The 22777-nt window shown below is 44.6% G+C and overlaps 1 protein-coding gene across 2 annotated transcripts in view; it reads left to right on the top strand.

Annotated features, from left to right (window-relative positions):
* Positions 1-22777, top strand: part of LOC134602297 (interferon-induced GTP-binding protein Mx1-like) — a 53122-nt gene that overhangs the window by 3661 nt on the left and 26684 nt on the right. For both annotated transcript variants that reach the window (XM_063447063.1, XM_063447054.1), the window contains 5 exons: positions 140-294; positions 2753-2891; positions 3467-3665; positions 3929-4007; positions 5982-6104. In XM_063447063.1, the coding sequence (XP_063303133.1) occupies positions 140-294; positions 2753-2891; positions 3467-3665; positions 3929-4007; positions 5982-6104 (695 nt within the window). The remainder of the gene's footprint in view (positions 1-139; positions 295-2752; positions 2892-3466; positions 3666-3928; positions 4008-5981; positions 6105-22777) is intronic.

Genomic DNA, 22777 nt, shown 5'->3' with positions numbered 1-22777 from the left:
GGTAAGATTGTCTCAATTGCTATTTTTGGTTTTGTTTTGGAATTCGGAAATACCTGAAATCAAGCATGTTACATTCTAATTTTATAAGCTCCTTGGATCTTGATACGTATGATAACATATTGTTTTTTCTTGTCTCTAGCTCAGGATGCAATGGCTGGCTCAGGATATGGGATCAGTTCTGACTCAATTAGTTTAGAGGTGAGATCACCAGATGTTCCAGATCTAACACTCATCGACTTACCCGGAATTGCGAGAGTTGCTGTGGGCGGTCAACCTAAAGACATTGGAGACAAGGTGAAAACATGTTCTGAAACATAGGCTGTTTTGCTGATTTTGAAATTTACATTAAAAAAAAATAAAATCAAGGCATTTTACAAATATCAATCTCCACTTAATTTGTTCCATCTCCACTGAAGTTATTAGTAATAATGAGACACTGGGAAAGCAGTGGGAACAATCGCTGCACTTTGCTAATCCAGTGCTTCTCCATGAGAAGTATTGGATTAGCTGAGGACCACAATTGCTTCAGTTGCTCTCTCTGTCCACATGCTTCTTTATGTGAAGAATAAACTGTATTTGGTGTCATCTTGTTGGGTTTACTGACTTGAATGTGAAGACCTTCGATTCTTTAAGATCTTCAAGCAGGGAAAGCCTCTAGTGGTCATCAGACAGCTTCTAGAGGAATGGTATTAGACAAATGTAAACATTAACATTAACTCTGATACAATAATGTTATACATTGTCCACAAAACAGCATCTATGCACCAAAACTAATTCACTAAACACACGTGGTTTTGGTGTTGGGAGGTTGGGAGGGAGCATGATCCCTGGTAGTCCATGTGAAGCATGAAATGTATAACTCTACTGGGTTCAGGCGAATTCTAGTGGTTCTGCACTTTGCATGAATGGATGCCCGAGGTGGGTAGTGATGTCACAACCTAGTGTTTGCTAATTGGGCAGAAATTGGACGCAATGTCACTATAATGAGGAGAGGTCTCCTCACAAGCCCATGGAACCACAATGCACCCAAATGCCCAATGCGACTTTGACTGACCCTCTATAGCTTTCAGACAAATAGGGCCAATTTTTTTAGAATTAACTATGGCATTCAACTCTCATTCCCTATTGCTCCAAATAGACAGATTTTGGATTACCTAGAGTTTAAGTTAGTTTAACCATGGCAGCAACAAAGATATGGCAGCTAATAGTGTGTTTACAATACAGTTCTCCTTCAACTTGCTACAACATCAAAGTTTAAGAATGGAAATATTGAACAAAGTGAGGATGCATTGCAAAATATTTTAGATTTCGTATTTAAAGACCATGTCTAGGTTACATGCAATGCAGTTAAAAATATGCATGTATTCGTTTTTGAAAACTCCCTCCTTATTGCTTAAAATCTTTTATTTTATTAGCTGCTCTACTTGCATCTATAGCTGAGCTGACACCCTCAATATTGCCCAGCAGAAACCCCCATGTTGGCAGTGACCAAATAAATGGCTCTTATAGAGAAGCATTGTGGACACATACAGTACAATACAACATATTATGAGTCCTAAAGCAAACACTTTGCTTAAAGAACCACTATAGGCACCCAGACCACTTCAGCTTAATGAGGTGGTCTGGGTGCCTGGTCCAGCTAGGGTTAACCCTTTTTTTTTATAAACATAGCAGTTTCAAAGAAACTGCTATGTTTATATTTGGGTTAATCCAGCCTCTAGTGGCTGTCTCATTGACAGCCGCTAGAGGCGCTTGCGTGCTTCCCACTGTGAAAATCACAGCGAGAAGACGCCAGCGTCCATAGGAAAGCATTGTTTCCTATGAGACTGGCTGAATGCGCGCATGGCTTTTGCCGCGCATGCGCATGCTTTCCTATGAGACTGGCTGAATGCGCGCATGGCTTTTGCCGCGCATGCGCATTCCGCCGATGAAGAGGCAGAGAGCTCCCCGCCCAGCGCTGGAGAAAGAGGTAAGTTTAACCCCTTCCTCTCCATCCAGCCCGGTGGGAGGGTGTCCCTGAGGGTGGGGGCACCCTCAGGGCACTATAGTGCCAGGAAATAGAGTATGTTTTCCTGACACTATAGTGGTCCTTTAAACTGTTATAGGGGCAGTTTTTTTGTTCAGGAAGCGTGTATGTTTATACATATATATCACCTTCAAGACTTCTCTAGGGCTGTGCCGTTCCAATGGAACTCCCTTCACTGCTCCGTTAGACTCTGACCCAGTCTCCATTTCTTCAAAAAATCATTGAAAACTCAATTATTTAGGAAAGCATACCAATTAACTGTTAATAGCTTTCCTATTATTTGGTAACTAACCCTGCTACCTCTCCTGCAACTGTGTCATCCAAAAAAAAAAAAAACCTTTATTGCAAACTATTCTAGTAGCCTACATTTTCCTATACATGAAATGCATCCTACCCTTACCTCGTGTGCCACTTTACCCGACTCCCTCTAGAATGTAAGCACGTTTGAGCAGGACCCTCAATGTGCGTCTAACTCGTCTTGTTACAAATGCTTCTATATTAGTCGACCTATTATACAGTTTGATGGCGCTTTATATATAATAATAGCAATAATGAATTATAGGATAAAATTTAATCCAGTGTCTTTATGAGTTCAGGTATATCACCCAGTTATAGCAATGGAAGGCGTACATTTCTTTATCTGAATATGTAGTTTTAGGTATAAATAAAGAAATTTAAGGTAGCATTTCATAGATATTTTTTTAACAAGATTATATAATTTTACAGATTAAACGATTGATCAAACAATATATACAGAAGCAGGAAACAATCTGCTTGGTGGTTGTGCCGTGCAATGTGGATATAGCGACAACGGAAGCACTTGAAATGGCGAGGGAAATCGATCCTAATGGTGAAAGAACTCTGGGTACGATTATATATATATATATAATCTAATTTTATGATATCAGAATGGTGTGAGATCGCAGGACTTAAAATGACTTAAAGGTGTTATTACTCTATAATATTAGTGACTGATTTATGATATGAAAAGTCAATTAATATTTGTCATTTTATTTATAACTTAATATTCATGACCAGATTTACCAGAATTCAAAAAAGACAATTTAATAAACCCACAGGTAGGCAGGGTAGTTGTCGATACCTACTGTACTCATAATTCACAGTGCATGCACGAATGTGAAATGCGGGTGTGACAAGTTTTGATAGGTGGTGGAGATTGGTGGTAGAACTCCAGTGTGTAGAGTGTCAGAATAGGGGTATTGATATGTGAAGAGTTAGTGTCTATTGGGGGCAGTGAGAATTAATCATCAAGAAATATTGTATCTCTGAAATGTCTCATTGTACTGATGTGCTACAAATAAATAAATAAGGTTATATTAGTGGACCTATTAACACTAAATGTCCTCTTATAAATACAGTCCTTTGGAAAGCCTTGTGAGAATTCTATTTCTGATTCTATTTCTCTTCCTTCCCATCCAGGCATTCTTACCAAACCTGATCTGATTGACAAATGTACAGAAGAAAATATAGTTAACATTGTCAACAACAACGTAATACACTTAAAGAAGGGCTATATGATCGTAAAATGCAGAGGGCAACAGGAGATTCAGGAAAGGCTGTCATTAAAGGCGGCTACTGAGAGGGAGAAAGCCTTCTTTGAAGACCACGAGTATTTCAGGTTAGTCCTTGTTCTTCTGCATATTATCTCAGACTAGTAACCTCTCAATGTTTGAAAAAATTCTTAGTTCACAGCATTTTTATCACACCAACTTAACATTTTTGTACCGCGTGTATATACACACATAAATATATATTGTATGTGTCAAATATATAATATAAATATATAATTATAGTGACTTGCAATGCTACTTGATTACCTATCATGTGTTCTTTAAAGACCTATTCTTACTCATTACTTAATTTTCATCCTGTTCATTGCAGTGAACTTCTGGATGGAGAGAAGGCCACCATTCCTCTTTTAGCTCAACGACTCACGGCAGAACTTGTGGAACACATTAATGTAGGTGGAATGATACAAAAAATATATAATTAGTTAGCTGATTTATTGATCAATTCACAGCATCTTTACATTCACACATCAGTTGGATATAGGTAAGAAATATTTATTATTTTGATTAAAGTGATAGGAAATGGGTGTGGTAGATGCAGTCAGGCACGATTATTTATTAAAGGCTGAATTTGAAATGGTTCCATACAGAATGGGGCAACATCATTCGAAGTTGTACGTGGCCAATCAGAATGCAAAATTTGGACATTGTTCACACAGCACAAAATGGTGGACAGTGCACTTGTGTGATAAAAATATGTGAGACAAATAATAGCCACAGTAGTGAGCAATCTAACAGTGGATAAGTGAGCAAATAAATAAGGAATATACTATATGGAAGTTATCCCATATGTCTCTGTAAAAGAGAATACTCAAATAGGGCAATATAATTTGTACACACTGTCTATAACATAAACCAAATGATCATTATTTTATTAAATCTTACTCACATTTTTATGAGCCTGTACATAACTGGCTCTGCTAGCTAACTCAGCAGATGCGGAATGAAGGTATTCCTGGACTCAAGCTTCTGGTACTGGATCCTCCCAGGATGAGGTGAAAATGGGCACCAAGTTAGAATAAAACACATAAATTTATTCAACAAACACATACAAATCTTACATCTCTGTAAAGTCCTTTCAGTCCCAATAATCCCACAATGCGTTTCAGCTTGAATGCCTTCCTCAGGTTAATAGTTCTGGAACAGTTCAATCTCCATTTTGAAATGTTAAATTTTGGGGCAGGAAATCACCGACACGCCCCTTCAAGCGTGTTTCATCACGACTTCCTCAGTCTCCCATTCATCTTAGTCCTCCCGGAATCTCTTACTCTTCATTCCGAGTGTTACGGTTCCACTATCTGTCCATCTATTTGTTACATTTAGTGGTTGATCTTATGGTGGAGAGTAACAGCACTGATTTTTGTGTTATCTATTTGTGAAATCTAGTGTTTGATTTCAGGGTGGAAATAAGCAGCAATGATTTTTGTGTTCACATAGTTCCTTTCTGCTACACATTTGTTGGTTTTTTGTAAGGCTCTGAATAAGCCTGAATTTCAGCTGTCTGGATTATTCCTATCGTAAATTTTCAGAAAAGTTGCTTATCTGTCAGAGTGTCAGAGCATTGTAATGAGAATTCATGAGAAAGAGTGGTAAAGCCTTATAAAAGCTTTTTCAGCCTTGAAGCTCGTTTGGTATGGGACCTTCGCAGGAGTGAAGATGGATCTGTTTTCAGTTGTTTTTTCTTTTTTACATCAGGTTTTTTTGCCAATAGGTTGTTTTTTTTTTCATATTAAAAGTTGTATTACTTTATTTTGGAACTTATTTTGCCCTTTTCTTGGGGGCTGAAGAAAAGAGGATTTAGAAGAAAGAAGATATTTGTCTGGGAGTATGACTTTTTACATACCATGTTATTGCCACCTCCATTGTATATTTTGTTAGTAGCCCCCAGCAGCCAACCATGGGTGGTGACTGAGTGAGGACACTAGGTCGGAACCCGTTTTATTATAATTATAGCCTCTACCCCCCATCTCTGGGTAGGGGTGACACTAGACTCCACCAGTATAAAATAAGTAGCTCCCAAACACCGCGCATTGGATGGAGCTTGTCCCCCCAGTTTAAAAGGTACCTCCCATCTGCTAACCATGGGTGGAAGATAGGTGAGGAAATGCAAGCTGAGGTGGGGGATAGAGGTCGATAGTGCTCTGTCCAAATACTATTATTTCATTTAAAACCCCATACCCATTATTTCACCGGCCCCTTTTCCATATCTACTATCCCCATATCTGCTAATACTTAGTATATATGCCACCATCTTCCAAATGACTTGAGGAGGCAAAAGGGAGGTCTACAACCTCCCTTATACAAATATAGGATCATATAGTAGTAGTGACAGGGTTAAAGCATAATCTATTTTTAATTGCTTTCAGAAATCACTTCCCACCCTGGAGGACCAAATAAAAACCAAACTTCAACTTACTAGGGATGAATTAGCAACGTGTGGCACAGGAGTACCGGAAGATGAAAGCGAGCAGCTGGCTTTCCTTGTTGAGGTGAGTCAGTGATTGGTGATCACCATGCCGTCAGGTCAACATATATCTTTGTAAATTTACATTGAAAGTGGCTGGTTATGATGCCTATGGGATTATATGTCAATATAATATTTACTTATGAGCTAATTGTGATTTAAAGAAGAGTCAAGTATTGATTTACATGATGGGATCTGTAGCGGAGAGGTAGTATAATCCACAGTATCTCCGCTGGGTAACAGGAACAGCATAAAATAATCCAGGCAAAATAAGTACAGCATACAGTAATCCCGGTAGCGTTGCATAAATCCTTCCTTCCCAAGAACTAGACGACACATAGGCTGGGAGTCAACTGAGCTTTTAATCACAGGTCACAGTATTTATGGGATTCCCCATGCAAGGGGTTTCCCTACTGACATTACAGGCATTGTACAGTAGGGGACTACATGGGGAACTTAACAACCTGGACATTTCTCCCATCATGCACTGCTGTACGAGAGGGATACTCCCACTAGAATATCCAGTTAAGTGGATTATCCCTCCGTACAGCAGAACCGACATTTCACATAGAAATATATAACTTTCATATTATTCATCTTATTTAAATGAATGAATGTTCGGTAGATAGCTGGGGTCTGAGCACACATTTCGTGAAAGTACTGCTCAGATCCCGGCCTAACTAACCGAACGCACGAAACACACATTATTTTCCAGTTACATTCAAAGTACCGACTGTACCGGGAACAAACTACCAAAGGACCGGTGCTCTCGAACGGCCTGGAAGTCCATCGGTATTTGTGCCGTCGAGTAGCCGATTTTAGTTCCAGGCGCTCGACGACCAAATACCGCTGGGCTAACAAAGGATCCAAGATGGCTGACCGCCGGGTGGTCGGTAGCCGAACGGCGGCCACCCTGAATCTCGATAATTACAGAGGGAAACATTGTTGCAATATTTAATGGGAGCCACACGACCTCCTGTGTGTGGTCTCCCATTCGATAGTTTGTTCGTTTCACGAACAGTGTTGAAATTCACTGTTCGTGAAACTACTGTATGAATGCTGGTGGCTTTCATGCCGCCAGCATACGAATGTTCTTGTTCGCCTAAAATACAACAATAGGTATACGCTTGGTTCTCACATTCTTAAAGCAACAGCAATACATTAATACAAATACAGTTTTAAGTGGCTAGTTTTGCCACAGGATCTGTTAACCCCATTGCTTAATACACCCTTGGCACTTGTTAAAATCTCCTTATTACAGGTTTCACTCCTGGCAGGATAAACACAGGCAAGACTGGTAAATTAGTACAATTTATTTGGATAATGGTAATAGTATCTAGTAATAAGCTGTTGTTAAGAAAAACATAATACAATAAAAAAACATACAATACAAATGACATACCACTTTGGAAAAAGTGCTATATCACAGACTATTGTTATAGTGGTCAAAGGGTAAGAGAAGGGTCAGTACTATCATTAAATCATGGACGTGGTGTCAGGTGATCGTTTCGGCCTTCGTTGGGCGTCGTCAGCGAGGTGTAGTTGATATTCCTCTTGGCTCGGGATAGGTAACCTTCGGCACTCCAAATGTTTTGGACTACATCCCCCATAATACTCTTACACACATAATGCTGGCAAACCTTCATGGGTGGTGTAGTGTAAAACATCTGCAGTGCCGAAGGTTGCCTATGCCTGCTCTAGACACAGTGAGCACAGAGTTCACATCTGGATTACACTTTTAACTTAGAACTCAGAATTATCAATCAGTCATTAATGTTGTGTCTAAAGTACCTGCAATGTTTATTGTATTCCATCCTGTGGAGGATATTTATCAAATTATTCTTAAAGGTCACGGTTAAATTATGACATTATAATAATTTCATTTTTCAAAGTGATCTTAAAAGAAAATGATTTTGAAATAGTAAATTCCTCCGAATTTCACAGAAATTAGCATTTCAGAAGACTGCAAATTCAGAGGGGTGGAAAATAGAGAAATGAAACAGAACACTTTTCCGTTGGAAAAAGTATTGGAAAAACTCTGTTGGTCGAGGCTATCCTACATGATGATAGGACCTACAAACTATTGACCACTGATCCCACTGTTAAATACCTAAGTGAATATAAGACCCTCCTTGATAAAGCCTTTGACCAGGGCATACTATCAAAGGAAGAATATAGCAGTGTCTTCATCAAATACCCTACGATCTCCACGTTCTACTGCCTTCCAAAAATCCACAAGCAGCAAGTTACCCTGACAGCTAGACCAATTGTCTCAGGCACAAATAATTTTTCCAGCAAGGGCAGTATCTATGTGGACAGAATTCTACGACCATTTGTAGAAAGTCTACCATCGTACCTGAAAGACACCAAAGACACCCTTAAATGCCTAGCATCTATCAAGGTACCAGAGAGAGCATCACTCTGCAGCCTAGATGTGGAAGCCCTATACTCTTCCATACCACACGCAAGTGGCCTGGATCATATTGAGTATTTTCTTAAGAAAAGAGGGGTAGAGCACGACACCCACACTACCTTTGTGTTGTATTTGTTAAAGTTCATTCTTACACACAACTTTTTCCTCTTCCAAAATAAATACTATTGTTATGGTACTTTTTCAGTAAACCAAAATGTTTAAATGTCTATCTGTTCCTGTCCAAATTAAAGAGAATTGAATTGCGTATATACGCTGAAGTAATTCAGTCTGACACACGGAGTTCAGGTTAAAATAACTTCGAGGAAATTTATTGGCAAGTGAAGAAATAGCGGGCGCGCAGGCCCTTTTAAGAGGCATTTTCGTCATCATTGATTATCAAGATATCAGTGAATAAACATCATTAATTGGATTAATTGTTAAGTGTCTGGATTAGTATCCACCTATCAATATAATTAATTGGCTCAAAAACTAAGTGGTTAGCTTCGTGTCCACCCACCAAGAGGTGGTATTGTTTTGGACACGGGTGGGGACAAGGGGGTCTTGAGCGTAATTTTACACGGTCGGTGATGTCAGGTCTCGTGGTTATGTGCAAGGTCTCTTATGAATAGAACATTTCATTACTACTGTGTTCTCATGGCCTTTAAATTATACTATGTTGCGAGTTAGGGGAAATTCAACAGTTCCTGGGTTAGTCATATCCTTATGGAGAATACAGTCTTTGTCTATTGTGTTAGATGTGCTGAGAAATTCTGTCATGTAATGTAGTTTTCATATGGAGAAGTCAGGTTATGAGGACAAAATGGAGGATTTGTCACAGTATCAGGTTAAAATGGAGTTAGTGCAATAATTCAATACAAGTTCAATAAAGATTTTTAATAATTCTACATCAGTCCCCCCTATGAAATGTTAGATTCTCAGAGATAAAACTTTATTTGTTAATACCAGAAGACGTGTTAGCCCAAAGGCACAGAAACCCCGTGGCCGCTAGCTAGGTGTTAATGCAAAGTGCAAGTCTGTCCCTAATTCTGACCCTAATAGGCTAACTCATCCGTCAGTATGGCTCTCGAACACTTCACACCCATGGGTGGCCCATGGCGGCTTGCCCACCACTTCTCCACACGGGGCCTTTACCATTCACTGACAGATGCTGTCCCTAAGATGGTCCCTTCCTAGAACTCTCGCACTTTATCATCAAAAGGGATAGATTGCAGCGGCAAACAGGGTGAGTTGAGATCCTGGAAATCTTGGTCATCAACTTCAAGATGTGTGAAAGTAGGTGCCGCTTGGTCAACAGTCTTCGTGAGGGATTTTCTCAGACAAGGGAAGACACAACAAAAGAGAAGAGCAAAGATAAAAAGAAAAATTAGTATTGCCATACCAATATGCATTAAAGCCTTTTGCCAACCCGTCATCCAACCAAACCATCTGTCCCAGGGATCTTTTATCCCAGAATTCCTTTTCAACTCTTCTGAGAGGTCATTTAATTTCGCTATGGCTAATGTAACTTTACCATTAGGGCCTGTGTTTTCTGGGATGTAAGTACAACATGTCATGGTGTCGGGCAAAATTTTACATACCCCTCCTTTTTCGGCTAGGATCATATCTAGGGCCATTCTATTCTGGAAGGCCATTAGGGATGTGGCCTGCAACTGTTCGGCTAATCCCTGGAGGGCATCTCTGGTGTAATTAACAAAACGCTGTTGGTTGTAATAAATGTAATTTATCCAGTTTAAGTTCTTGTTTGCGGTAACTATGGTAAAAATTGATTCAAACCCTGCAGCAACTTCATCTCTTGCTTTAAACTCATTGGGTACCCCCCTAGGCACCCCAATGGCATCAATGTAAATGTGAGGGTCAAAACTTCCTTTTACTGGGGCTTCACGCTTAACCTTAGTGTGGCTGGACTCATGGGTGTTGAGGTGTGTGTCAGAGATAATGTGTATAGGCATAATGGCCTTGGCCAAAGTACACTCCCCCCACCACTCCGTGTCCATTCTGGATCTTAGCTGTAAATCCCCACACAACCAGTAAATGTCTCCCAGTGACCTAGTGTGATGCTGCAGTAAACGTACAGGGACAGTTCTGTATGTAGCACAATAACCTTTGGGAAAGTTACCCACAAATTTACCAATCCCATCATGCATGGCATAGCAAGTATAATTACCTTTATATACGGTAATACCATTAGGGGGTCTGACACCTTTAGCTAGAAGAGGATACTCTGCTGTCCATCCTTGACATATGGACCTGTTAACATTGTATTGGTAGGCAAAAAGACTTAAAACACAATTTTCTACATCTACTGGCAGGGTCAAAGGTACAGTACCCAGATGGGGCCGGGCACCACCACACACATAGCATGCGGTTCTGTTATGTTTGTTGGCATTGTATTTCATCCATTCTAACCATAGGTTAACATCATTAAAACCTGTTTCAGCGGCCATGGTATCTTCGAAGGTGGGGTTAGCAATGGCCATCATGTCCTTAAAGGACTGGATGTGTGGTTTTAATGGGTTTGTGACCATGTGAGTAGCTCCTTGCCACTCAGGGGAATTACACATATCTCTAAGGTAGAAATGCCCTAATTTAGTATAGGAACCCTTTTTCCAATACATTCCCAATACATATCGGTCTGCATCTGTTGGGCTTGGATGCTCAATATTAAGAATTAATTTCATTGGTGTGCCTCCTCCAGGCTTTCTCAGAGTCATTCTTTGAAGGAGGGACCTACCATGATCATCTACTTTAGATAAGGCACTTTTTGGCTTGTAACCCCAGGAAGGCCCGGCATTCCATCCCGCCGCCCCCCAATGGCCACAATTGTGCCCCCATTGTTTGTCAACTACACAAACATATGGGTCTTTTGCATGAGGGATATCTCTATAGATATTCTGGATTTGTGTTGTAGAGAATGGGCATTCTACGATGTCACAATAATCAAAGGTATAGGTAGCCACACGGGTACATGATGAATTATACCAGAAGGTGTACCCACTAGCATCTTTAGTGATGGCTACCTGCTGAGCCTTAATTAAACTAATTAAGGAGACAATGTACCAGAGGTACATGGTTGTGCGGTATCTGCTTCCTCTGGGGCAGGAGACTTCTTGCAGTGGGAAGCGTGGATCCAATGTGGCCTGCCGGCCACTTTGACGGAGGTTGCGGTGATCAGGAGAACTTGGAATGGCCCGTCAAATCTTGGTTCCAGGGTACTTTTCCGCACAAACTTCTTGACCATAACCCAATCTCCGGGAAGCAGGTTGTGGGTACCTGTGTCCAAATCAGGATCTGGAATTGAAGAGAAAACTTGGGCATGTATTTTGTTCAAGGCACTTGCAAGTTCAGTTACATAGTCTACTAAAACATCTGATTGAAGCTGTAACTGCTGCGGATAATAACAACCTAGTCTGGGTGCTGTCCCAAATAGAATTTCATATGGGGATAACGAATGCTTCCCTCTAGGTGTGTGCCTAACGCTGAATAAAGCTATTGGCAGGCTTTCTGGCCAGGGCATCTTTGTTTCTTGTGACATTTTTAACATTCTGGCTTTTAGAGTGCCATTCATGCGCTCTACTTTACCACTACTTTGTGGGTGGTAAGGGGTGTGAAAGGCTAGAGTCACCCCCAGGGCAGTCCAGATTTCTTTAGTCACTGTTGCTGTAAAGGCTGGACCCTGATCACTTTCAATGACTTCTGGAAGTCCAAATCTACATACAATGTCTGTAAGTAGGCGTTTTGCGGTTGTTTTTGCAGTGATATTGGTCACAGGGTAGGCTTCTGGCCAGCCTGAGAACATGTCCACTATTACTAGTGCATATTCATGAGGCCCACTCTTGGGCATTTGGATGTGATCAATTTGAATTCTCTGGAATGGGTACATGGGTTTTGCTAGGTGCTTTGCAGGCACCCTGATTGGTCTTCCTGGATTGCATTTTGCACAAATGACACAGGCCTTGCAGAAGCTGTTGATCAGGGTTGTGATTGCAGGTGCTTCATAATACTTTTGAATGAGGGCGGCCATTAGGTCTTTTGACAGATGTGCAGGTCCATGTGCCCATTGGACAACTGCTGGATATAAATTTCTTGGAAGGCAAAATTTAGAATTGTTGTAGTAAATTCCGTCCTTTAGGACAGCTCCTTTCTTCTTCCATTTCTGGATTTCTTCAGGGGTAATTGCAGCTTGCTGTTCTCGCAAAATTCTCAGATCAGTAGGAAGAGTTCGCAAGGTAAAGATAGGAACTTCTTCTTCTTGTCCGGACACTTCTTCATCCACTTCCTGCAAATCTCTGGCTGCTTGCTTAGCAGCCTGATCAGCCAAATGGTTGCCCTTTGCTTCATCTGTATCCAACTTCCCATGTGCCTTAACTTTCAAAACGGCCACTTCTTCAGGGAGTAGGAGGGCATCCATTAGTTCCTTGATTGCAGAGCTGTGTTTGACTGGTGTACCGGCAGTGGTAAGAAATCCCCTTGTCTTCCAAATGAAGCCGAAGTCATGTGCCACACCCAGAGCATATCTCGAATCTGTATAGATGTTGGCACGCTTTCCTTCTGCAATTTTGCATGCTGAAGTCAGGGCTTTTTTTTTTTTTTTGTAATTCTTTATTTGTATACGACATGGGTGCTGAATATACGGTCATCCAAGGTTACAAACCTGGTATGTTACAGATCACAGATTGTATACATATGCAAAGAAGTACTGTTTTGGTAACAAACACCATGGTGCTATTGGTCGCCCGTGCCTGTAAAGTCAGCTGAGCGAACAGTTCTTACTATCGGTGGTTCCCCTGTTCGTTTGTTTGCCTTGTATGCTGTTCCCAGTGATTCGCTCCCTCTGTGGTGGCTGTGCGGGTGTTGTTTCTTAGTGGTTTCGTGTGGTGAGTGTCTTGTTAACCCTGGAAGATCGTCCTATAACACTACTTGTATGGGTCGAGGTTTTGGTTCCCGTCGAACGTATAGAGTAGGTTCCACGGAAATAGTAATAAGCAGAAAGATAGGAGGGGGTGGGAGAAGGGGGGGGGGGGGTACGGGGGAGGAGACCTATCTTTTGTTGGCAATGTTGAGGTGTGTTATGTGAGGTTGGCCAGGTTGGAGTTTTCCCACGGTTCCCATATCTTCTGGAAGGCTTGTAAGGTGCCTCTTACTCTAGCCGTTAAGTTATCCATCAAGTGGACTTCCTTGATCCGCCTTATCACCCCGGCCCTGGGCGGGATGGTTGGTTTGAGCCAACCGGAGGCTACCGTTCTCCTAGCTGCCAGGGTGATTCTGTGGATCAACTTCTGCTCGTGTCTCGACCAGCCGTCTATGGTTCTGCTTAATAGGAAGAGCCACGGGTCAAGGTTTGGAGCTCTAGAGAAAATCTGGGTGACTAGGTCTTGTATCTGCTTCCAGAATGGGCCTATCAGCGGGCATTCCCACCACATGTGGATGTACGTTCCCCTCTGGCCGCATCCCCTCCAGCACGTGTCTGTTGGGGTTTTTTGCATTTGATTCAGCTTAACCGGTGTGGTGTACCAGCGCAGCATTGTTTTTATGGATTATTCCTGGAGGGTAACACACACCGATGAGGAGTGGTTAGCCTCCCATATCTCTTGCCATTCTACCCCTTCTAGGGTTTCGCCCAGGTCTCGTTCCCATTGATCCGTGTAAGTTAATTTACCCCAGTCCCTGGCTTCGGAACAGAGGTGGGCGTACAGGAGCGTGATCATGCCTTTGGGTATGGTTTCTTGCAGGCAAATGCGCTCGTAGAAGGTCTTTTTTTGTTGGGCCGCTATTTGTATGGTTGGTGTTTTCGCGAAATCTTTGATTTGGAGATATCTGAAGAAATCGGCGGGGGTTAAGTGGCCTAGCTGTCTCAATGTGTCAAATGGGATAATTTCTGTCCCCTCATATAAATGGCAGATGCGTTGTAGGCCTATCCTCTCTAGGTTTCTGAAATCTCTAGCTGCCATTCCGGGGGTGAAGGCCTTGTTGCGTAAGTATGGGGTGAGGGGGGACGGGTCGGAAGCTAAATGGAATTTTAATTTGAAGGTGTCCCATATCTTCAGAGAGTTTAATATGGTCGGGCATGTGATCCTAATAGGTGGCCTATGTTCCCTGGGGACCCACATTAGTAGCTGCGGGAGATCAGCTCCTGTCATTAAGGATTCTATGTCTGCCCATTTTCTTTCGCCGGGTGGAGTGTGCCACATCGCTATTTGTGCTAATTGAGTAGCTACATAATAATAGTAGATGTTCGGCAGGCCCAAACCCCCTCTCGCCTTTGAACGGTACAGGACAAATCTAGAAATTCTGTGTCTTTTGTTTTGCCAAACAAAGGTTTCCATAGCCCTTTGTAGAGGCTGTAGGGAGGATCTGGAGACGCGGATGGGCAGCGCCTGAAACAGGAACAGAATTCTTGGCAATATATTCATTTTAACAGCGTGTATTCTCCCTATCCAGGAGATAGGTCTGTCCACCCACGCCTCCATCTCCCCAATCAGTTGTTTTATCATTGGGGCGTAGTTCTGCTGAAATAGGTTTTCTGGTTTTGTTGTTAGGCGGATACCCAGGTACTTGAGTGTTTGGTGTTCTATTCTCATCTTATGTGCGTCCTGCAATTGATTCATTGCCATTGTCGGTACTCCCAATGGGAGGACACTGGACTTCGTCATGTTTACCCTGTATCCGGAAAAGGTCCCAAATTCATTTAAGACTTCCCTTAGGGCCCCCATTGAGTTTACCGGGTCGGTGAGCGCCAGGAGGACATCATCCGCATAGGCTGATACTAGGAAATCTATGCCCCCCACTTTGATACCCTGTATCCTTGGGTGCTTCCTCAGGGCGTGCAGTAGAGGCTCTAACGATAGGGCGAAAAGGAGTGGGGAGAGGGGACACCCCTGTCTGGTTCCGTTAGAAAGCTGGAAAGGATGGAACGGAGCTCCTGCTATCTTCACCTGTGCTCGGACATTACTGTACATGGCTCTTAATAGGGTCATAAACTGTTCGGGAAACCCTAACTGGGTCAGTAGCGTAAACAAGTAGGGCCACTTCACTCTGTCAAACGCTTCTTCAGCGTCGAGCGATACGAGCATCGTTGGGGTCTTTGTGGCCACCTGGCGCCAGATTAGGTCAATGTTTCGTCGGGTGTTTTCGAATAACTGCCTGTTAGGTATGAAACCTACTTGGTCGGCATCTATCAGATGATTTAGGAATGGGTTCAGTCGTTCTGTCTGGATTTTCGCTAGAAGTTTCATGTCATGGTTAATAAGGGATATTGGTCTGTAGTTACCTGGAGCGAGGGGGTCCCTATCTGGCTTTGGCAATAATACGATGGTGGCTAATGACATATCCGGATTTGGGGTGCCTCCCGTCCGGAACCTGTTGAAAACTGTCGTTAAGTGTGGTACCAGTTCCTCGCGGAAGGCCTTATAATAACTACCGTCGTACCCGTCGGGTCCTGGGGCTTTATTCCCTTTTAAAGTCGTTATCGCTCGATCTACTTCGTCGGGGGTAATATCTGCAGCTAGTACCGCCACTGCCTCCCTGGGGAGCGTCGGGAGTTCCAAGTCCTTAAGGAACCTAAGGGTGGCGTCTTCGTCCTTTTTGGTCATCGTCTCCGTGGTTGGTGAGTGGTTATATAGGGATTTATAGTATTCCGTAAATACCTCGGCTATGTCTTTAGGTGAGGTTTTAATGGAGTTATCTGGGTGTCGAATGGATGCTATATGTCCGCGCCTCATTCTCGGTTTTAGGACTCTAGCTAAGAGGGTATGCATTTTATTGGCCCGTTCATAGAACGTGCGTTTAGTCCAGGTCATTGCTCTGGCAGTATCATCTAGCATTAGGGTGCGTATGGCCAGTCTAGTCTCTTCTAGTCGTCGGAATGAGGCGTCGTCAGGTTGTCTCTTGTGTGTCTGTTCTTGCGTCCGTAGCTTAGTCAGTAAATTCGTTAAGTTTTGGGTTCTAGCTTTCTTTCTCACGGTCGCTAATTTAATGAGCATCCCTCTTATAACTGTTTTATGTGCTGCCCATGTTGTCTCCGGCTGCACGTCTGGGGTGATGTTGAAGTCGAAATATTCCACTATGTCCTTGCGGACCTGTTCTACGATCTCTGGGTCGTTTAGTAGTGAGGCGTTTAGTCTCCATGTCCACGGGGAGCTACTGCATAAGTTGCCAATGGTGAGGTGGATGTCGGCGTGGTCAGACCACGATATGGAACCTATCTCAGATCCCGTGACTCTGTCTAAAGATCTGTCGTTAATGAGGAACATATCTATTCTGGAGTAGGTACCATGTGGGGCCGAATAAAACGTGTAGTCCCTCGTGCTAGGATGATGTGCTCTCCATACGTCCACCAACCCGGCATCTGTGATGAACCCATGGAGCAATTTGTCCTGCCCTCCCCTACCCTGCAATCTGGGGCCTTCCCCTAGCGAGCTCCGATCGACTACGGGGTTTGCTGCTGCGTTTAGGTCTCCTCCTAATATTATGAGGCCGTGTCCTAATGCCTGAAGTTTGGCTTTTAATTCATCCCAGAAGTCTGGGTCGGGTTGGTTCGGGGCATATATGTTGAGAAGGTGTAGTTTGTGGGACTGTAAGGCGCCTGAGGCTATAATGTACCTTCCTTTGGGGTCTGCATCTATGGTGTCTATGTGAAGTGGGCAGCTGTTGCGGATAAGTATGGCCACTCCGTTGTGTTTGGTAAGGGCCCTGGCCTCGTAGGTGGTGCGGAATGTGTGATCTTTTAACTGGAACGAGGCTTGTTTCGGTAGGCGGGTCTCCTGTACAAAGGCGATATCAGATTGCATTCTCTTTAGTTCCCTGAACAGGAGACGTCGTTTGGTCGGCGTATTGAGCCCTTTAACATTTAAGGAAGATAATTTCAGTGACATGTGGTAGGATATGGATGATGCCTTCTATACGCCCACCTCTGTTTACCTCCACCACACAGCATCCTATAGTGTAGGTCACAACCCCCAGGGTGGGAGGTAGGAGGGGAAACTGGGAGCAGGTGAGACAGGGTGGAAAGAATAAGGGGGAGTAAGAGTGAAAAAGAGAACGGAAAGTGAGCACGTAGTGTGCTCGGTTGTGGACGTCTGGACTTATCTGTTGCCAGACTGGTGTGGGGTGTACATTTCTCCATCTCGTCTGCGCACCGCGCTCGAGCGAGGTGGGTATGTATTGCTTATTGACCAAATTGAGCTGTTTGCGACATGGTTCTAAAATGAACGCTTTTGTAACACAGAATATGAACTCTTACGTATTTAAGAAAGGTATAAAAACAAATAAGGACAACTGTTCCCGTCCGGCTTGTGTGTCTAGCGTGGTGCAAGTGGGTCGCATGGTTATGTTGTTTGGAAGGCAGACAGCATGACCCCTTGCGTGATCCTGTATAATATGCACAATGCCGGCAGCTAGCTCCTGCCTGGAGTTTTGTAACTTTATAACTAGGTAGTCGGGGAGGGGGGTCCTTCACTATGCTGAAACGTCACGGAGGGGGTCTGAATCTCTCGGAGTGGGGAGGGGGTAACCCCAGGACGGGGGGGGGGGATATGTTGCTGTTCAATGGTTAAAGTTTTTTTTTGTTTGTTTGTTTTTTGTTATTTATTTTTTGTTATCATTTTTTTTTAATTTATTTATTTTTTCTTTTTTTTTTGGGTAGGGGGGGGGGGGTGATTAAGCTCCCGCGTTTGTCCCCCTGCTGCAACCTTCCTTCAAGTTCCCCTGAGTATAAATATGATTCTGTCTCCGAGGTGTTACCCTGCAGGGCTATGTGTCACTCTGTTGTTTCCCGCCATCAGGAGTCACCCTCCTCGTTCTCTACGTGTGCAAGCTAAGTCCCCCATACAGTGCTATCGTCTGCCTCCCGCCTCTGTCACCTACCCCTCTTGTTCCCCGCCTAAAGTCCCGTCAGCCGGTGTGGCAATCAGGTCCGCGGCCCCTTGCTAGGCCGCCCGGCTCTCTGTCCCTTAGAGGTGGTGTGTCCTGTGGTGCAGAGCCTCCGGCCATATATGCCCGTCTTGTCCAGATCCCTGTCCAAACTCGAGCCCCCAGGAGCGTATCCCCCGGTCCCCCCTCCCAAATGGCCACCGACCCCATTCCCCGGGGCCCACAGAAGGGATGGCGGAGGGCGGGGGGGGAGGGTGGACACCGTGGCCGCCACGTGGACCCTTGCCCCCAGCCCCAAAGATGTGGTGAAATTTCCCCTCCCCTGAGCTCAGGACCCCCTTCTCTTCGGGACACCTTGAATTACTGTACCCGGTCCGGTCGTGAGCGTCTCTGTCCTCCGGCGTCCTGCCACTCCGTCGGCAGGGGGATGAGCTCCTCTCCGGTCTCCGCACCCAGCGATAGTTGTGCCGGTATCTGCGCTCCCAGGCCTCTGAGGAACTTTTCCGGGTCTCCGCTAGGCAGCAGCACTCGGGCCCCACCATCCCGGAAAGCCAACAGCTTGAACGGGAAGCCCCAGGCGTACCGGACTCCCGCTCTTCTTAGGGCCTCGGTCACTGGCCTCCATTCCCTCCTCCGTTGCAGAGTGCTGGGGGCCAGGTCCTGGTAGAGCTGGAGGGTGGCTCCCCCGTGCTGTATCTCCTCTTCTCTGCTTCTCCGCATCAGTGCCTCCTTTGTCTGGAAGTGGAGAAAACGGATGATCACATCTCTTGGTGAGTTGGTATCTTGTTTTCGGGCTCGGAGTGCCCTATGTGCTCTCTCCATGCACCACTGCTCTTCCGGCAAAGTTGGCAACAGCGGTCGGAAGATTGAGAGGAGCACCTCCTGTAGTGGGCCTTCGTTCTCCCGCTCCGGTAATCCCCGCAGCCGGATGTTATTCCTTCGGGAGCGATTAGCGGTGTCCTCGAGCGCCAGCTCCATCTCAGCCACTTGGGCCTCGAGTTTTTTAACGTGCGCCATCACTGTGTTATGGGCCCGGGTCGTGTTGTCCATGCGATCCTCCAATTGAGAGGTCCTGGTGCCCAGCGCCGAGATTTCGGCGCGCAGGACGGACGTGGACCGGTCTATTTCTCCTGCAAGGTACGTCTGCACTTCTGCCAGCTTGGTTAGGATTTGTGCAGAGTCTCCCGTCGTGAGGCCAGAAGTCCCTGTTGCTCGTGGTGGGGAGGACCTTGAGGAAAGGCCTGCTCCGGCGCCATCTTGGCTCCCTGCCGGCCCCGATTTTTGGACCGTGAGCATGTCTAGCACCGATGTCCCAGTGTCTGGTCCCTTCTTAGGGTGTTTTTTGGTGTTCTTTTTGTCCATATTGCGTGGTTTTGCGTGTGAAATTAGCTTATGTGGGCTATATATAGCGCTAGGGTGCCGGAGCTCTACTCCCGAGCGTCCAGCTTGTTCCCTTGAAGTCAGGGCTTTTAATTCAGCTTCTTGCGCAGACATTGCTGGCGGTAAAGATGATGACTTGAGAACTTCCTCTGTTGTGGTTACGGCATATCCTGTGTGGTATTTTCCTTCTTCATCAGCATACCTTGAGCCGTCCACAAACAGGGTGAAATCCGGATTTGGTAATGGATTCTCATGCACAGTTGGTAAGTGCACTGTTTCCATTTTCATCTGTTCAAAACAGTCATGAGGAGTTTCTGGGTCATAGTCATTCACTATGACCAGGTCTTTAAATTCTTTTTCCAGGAAATGGCGTGGCCATGCTTGAAGAAGATCAGTTGTTGTGTATTTGGCAATGCCATTTTCCTGTAGCTGTGATTCATCCATGGTGGCCCATAATTTTGCCATAGGCCCAAGATCATTCCATGATCTTGTTTTCAACTTGGTGACAGGGATATGTGGAATAGCAGTATCCCAATGGCGGTACAGGTAATTAAGTTCTGAGGGCAGTTGGATCAGGACCATGCTATTGCCTTCAGAGTCACAATAGAAATCCTGAGCAGTGAGCTTCACTTCAATCCAGTGGTAAAGCTCATCTTCGTAGCAAGGTTCAGGGGTAATGTTTGGCTTGTACCACATGGTACAGAAGGCATAATCCGGGCCTTCACAGAGAGGTGTTTTGCCTTCGTAAAATGTTAAATGTGGATGCATTATTTTCTTGATACATCCACAGAGAAGGTATATGTAGGTTTCATCCGTGACAAACCCATAGTAGATACCCCCCTCAGGGAGTGGAAGAAGAGTGAATGGGTTAAGAACTTGACATCTTTGTATAGAAATGTTGTCAGGCAGAAGAAGATGACATTGTAGACGCAAGTGTCTAGCAGGAGACACGTGCTTGAGCTGTACTTGGTTGATAATGGCAGAGATGTCATGAGGGGCCAAAACAACCAGAGGGTGGCCAAGGACCAGATCAGAAGTTCTTTCAATGAGTTCTCTTGCAGCAAAAACAGCCCTAAGGCAGGAAGGGGCACCTCTGGCCACAAGGTCCAGCTGGCACGAGAAGTATCCAATAGGCCTCTGGCGGCCTCTTAAGTCATTAGTTTGGGTAAGAACTCCTGTAGCATGGCCTTGTCTTTCAGAGACAAATAATTTGAAAGGTTTGGTATAGTCTGGTAGGCCCAAGGCAGGAGCAGAAGCAATGGCACGTTTAAGAGATTTGAAATTGTCCAGAGCTTCATTGGTCAGGCCGAATGGGTCTGACTTGAGTGCATCATAGAGAGGTTGCATAAGCAGAGAGGCTTCTGGGATCCATGCTCTGCAATAGGAAATGAGGCCTAAGAAGGCATGAAGAGATTTTGAAGTCCTTGGGGGAAGAATGTCCAGAACTGCTCTGACTCGATCCCGAGTGAGATGTCTGGTACCTTGAGATAGGCAATGTCCAAGGAAAATTACTGAAGGTTGGCAGAATTGCAGCTTGAGAAGTGAAGCCTTGCATCCTTGTTCTGCTAAATAACAAAGTAGACTAATTGAACACTTTTCAGTAGTGGGTATATCATCTCCACAGAGCAGTAAATCATCCACATACTGGAGTAAAACAACTTCTGGGTGTTCAGCTTGCCATGGGTCAAGGATGGTACACATGGCCTTTGCAAATTGACTTGGAGAATTTTGTGCTCCCTGGGGCATGACAGTCCATGTATACTGTTGCATTTCATGGGTGAAAGAAAACAAGTATTGACAGGATGGATCCAGTGGAACACTGAAAAAGGCATTAGCCAGGTCAATGACTGTGAAGTACTTTGCAGATGGAGGGACTCCTGAGAGCAGAGTGTGAGGGTTTGGCACAAGAGGGGTGTCCAGAACAGTTGCTTCATTGACAGCACGGAGATCCTGAACCATCCTGTACTTCTCTGGCTCACCTTTTGGAGTTTTCTTCTTCACAGGGAACAATGGAGTATTACATTCTGATTTACATTTCACTAGAGCACCCTTCTCCAAGAGTGCTTTGATTTGGATAGAAATGGCTGCAGCCTGTGCTGGTTTGAGAGGATATTGTGGTTTTCTTGGTAATTTAGCTCCAGGGATCAGCTTTACCACCACAGGTGGAACATTTAGGTGACCTATGTCCTCTGGACCTGAGGACCATAACTTAGCAGGCACCTCTGTTTTCAACATATCTGGGAAATTGGACCTTGGTTCTGCTGCTTCCCTATGGGAATCCTCTAATTGCAGCATCAGGGGTAGGGAGCACAAGGCTGAGGTGTCTGGAACAGATAGAGGTGTAGACATTTCTACCTGTCCATCTGGAGTGAAGGTTATAGATGCCTGCAGGCGTGAGAGGACATCAGCGCCTAACAGGTTAATTGGGCATGTGGAGGATACTACAAAACGAGCAAGTAGGCTTGTGCCAACTCGCAGAGGGGTTGTTAGAGGACTGTGTCTTGGTTGGCCATCCACTCCAACACAGGAGACATCAATACTTGACAAGAAGGATGGATCTGGCAGGTCTTGTTCTCTTAGAACACTTCGGGCTGCACCTGTGTCAACAAGAAATGTGGTAGATTGGCCTTCAATGGGTAAAGTCACTGTGGCAAGTGCCCCCCCCTTTATCCCCTGTAGACACTGCCATGACAGGGGTTAATGACACAGGTTTGCCTATTTCCTAATCATCTGGTTCCTCAACAATTGGAACCGTTTTCTCGGCCTTAGGGGCCGGGGCAGGCTTGGATTGCTTTCTGGGCTCCCCTGGTTCCCTTCTAGGTTCTGGACATGCACTTCTATAATGCCCTGTAGCCTTGCAATTAAAACAAGTTACATCCTCTAGTTTGACACCCTTGGTGGCAGGGGTGATGGGGGTGGCGCGGGTCACCATGAGGGGAGCTGGACTGGGTCTTCTGGGGGTCTGGGCCGATTCCAAACCTCTAGCAACTAGGAGTAAAGTATCCAGAGGAACAACC

The sequence above is a fragment of the Pelobates fuscus genome, chromosome 1 (assembly GCF_036172605.1).
Source record: "Pelobates fuscus isolate aPelFus1 chromosome 1, aPelFus1.pri, whole genome shotgun sequence".
Lineage (NCBI taxonomy): Eukaryota > Metazoa > Chordata > Amphibia > Anura > Pelobatidae > Pelobates > Pelobates fuscus.
This window is presented reverse-complemented; position numbering and strand designations above follow the sequence as displayed.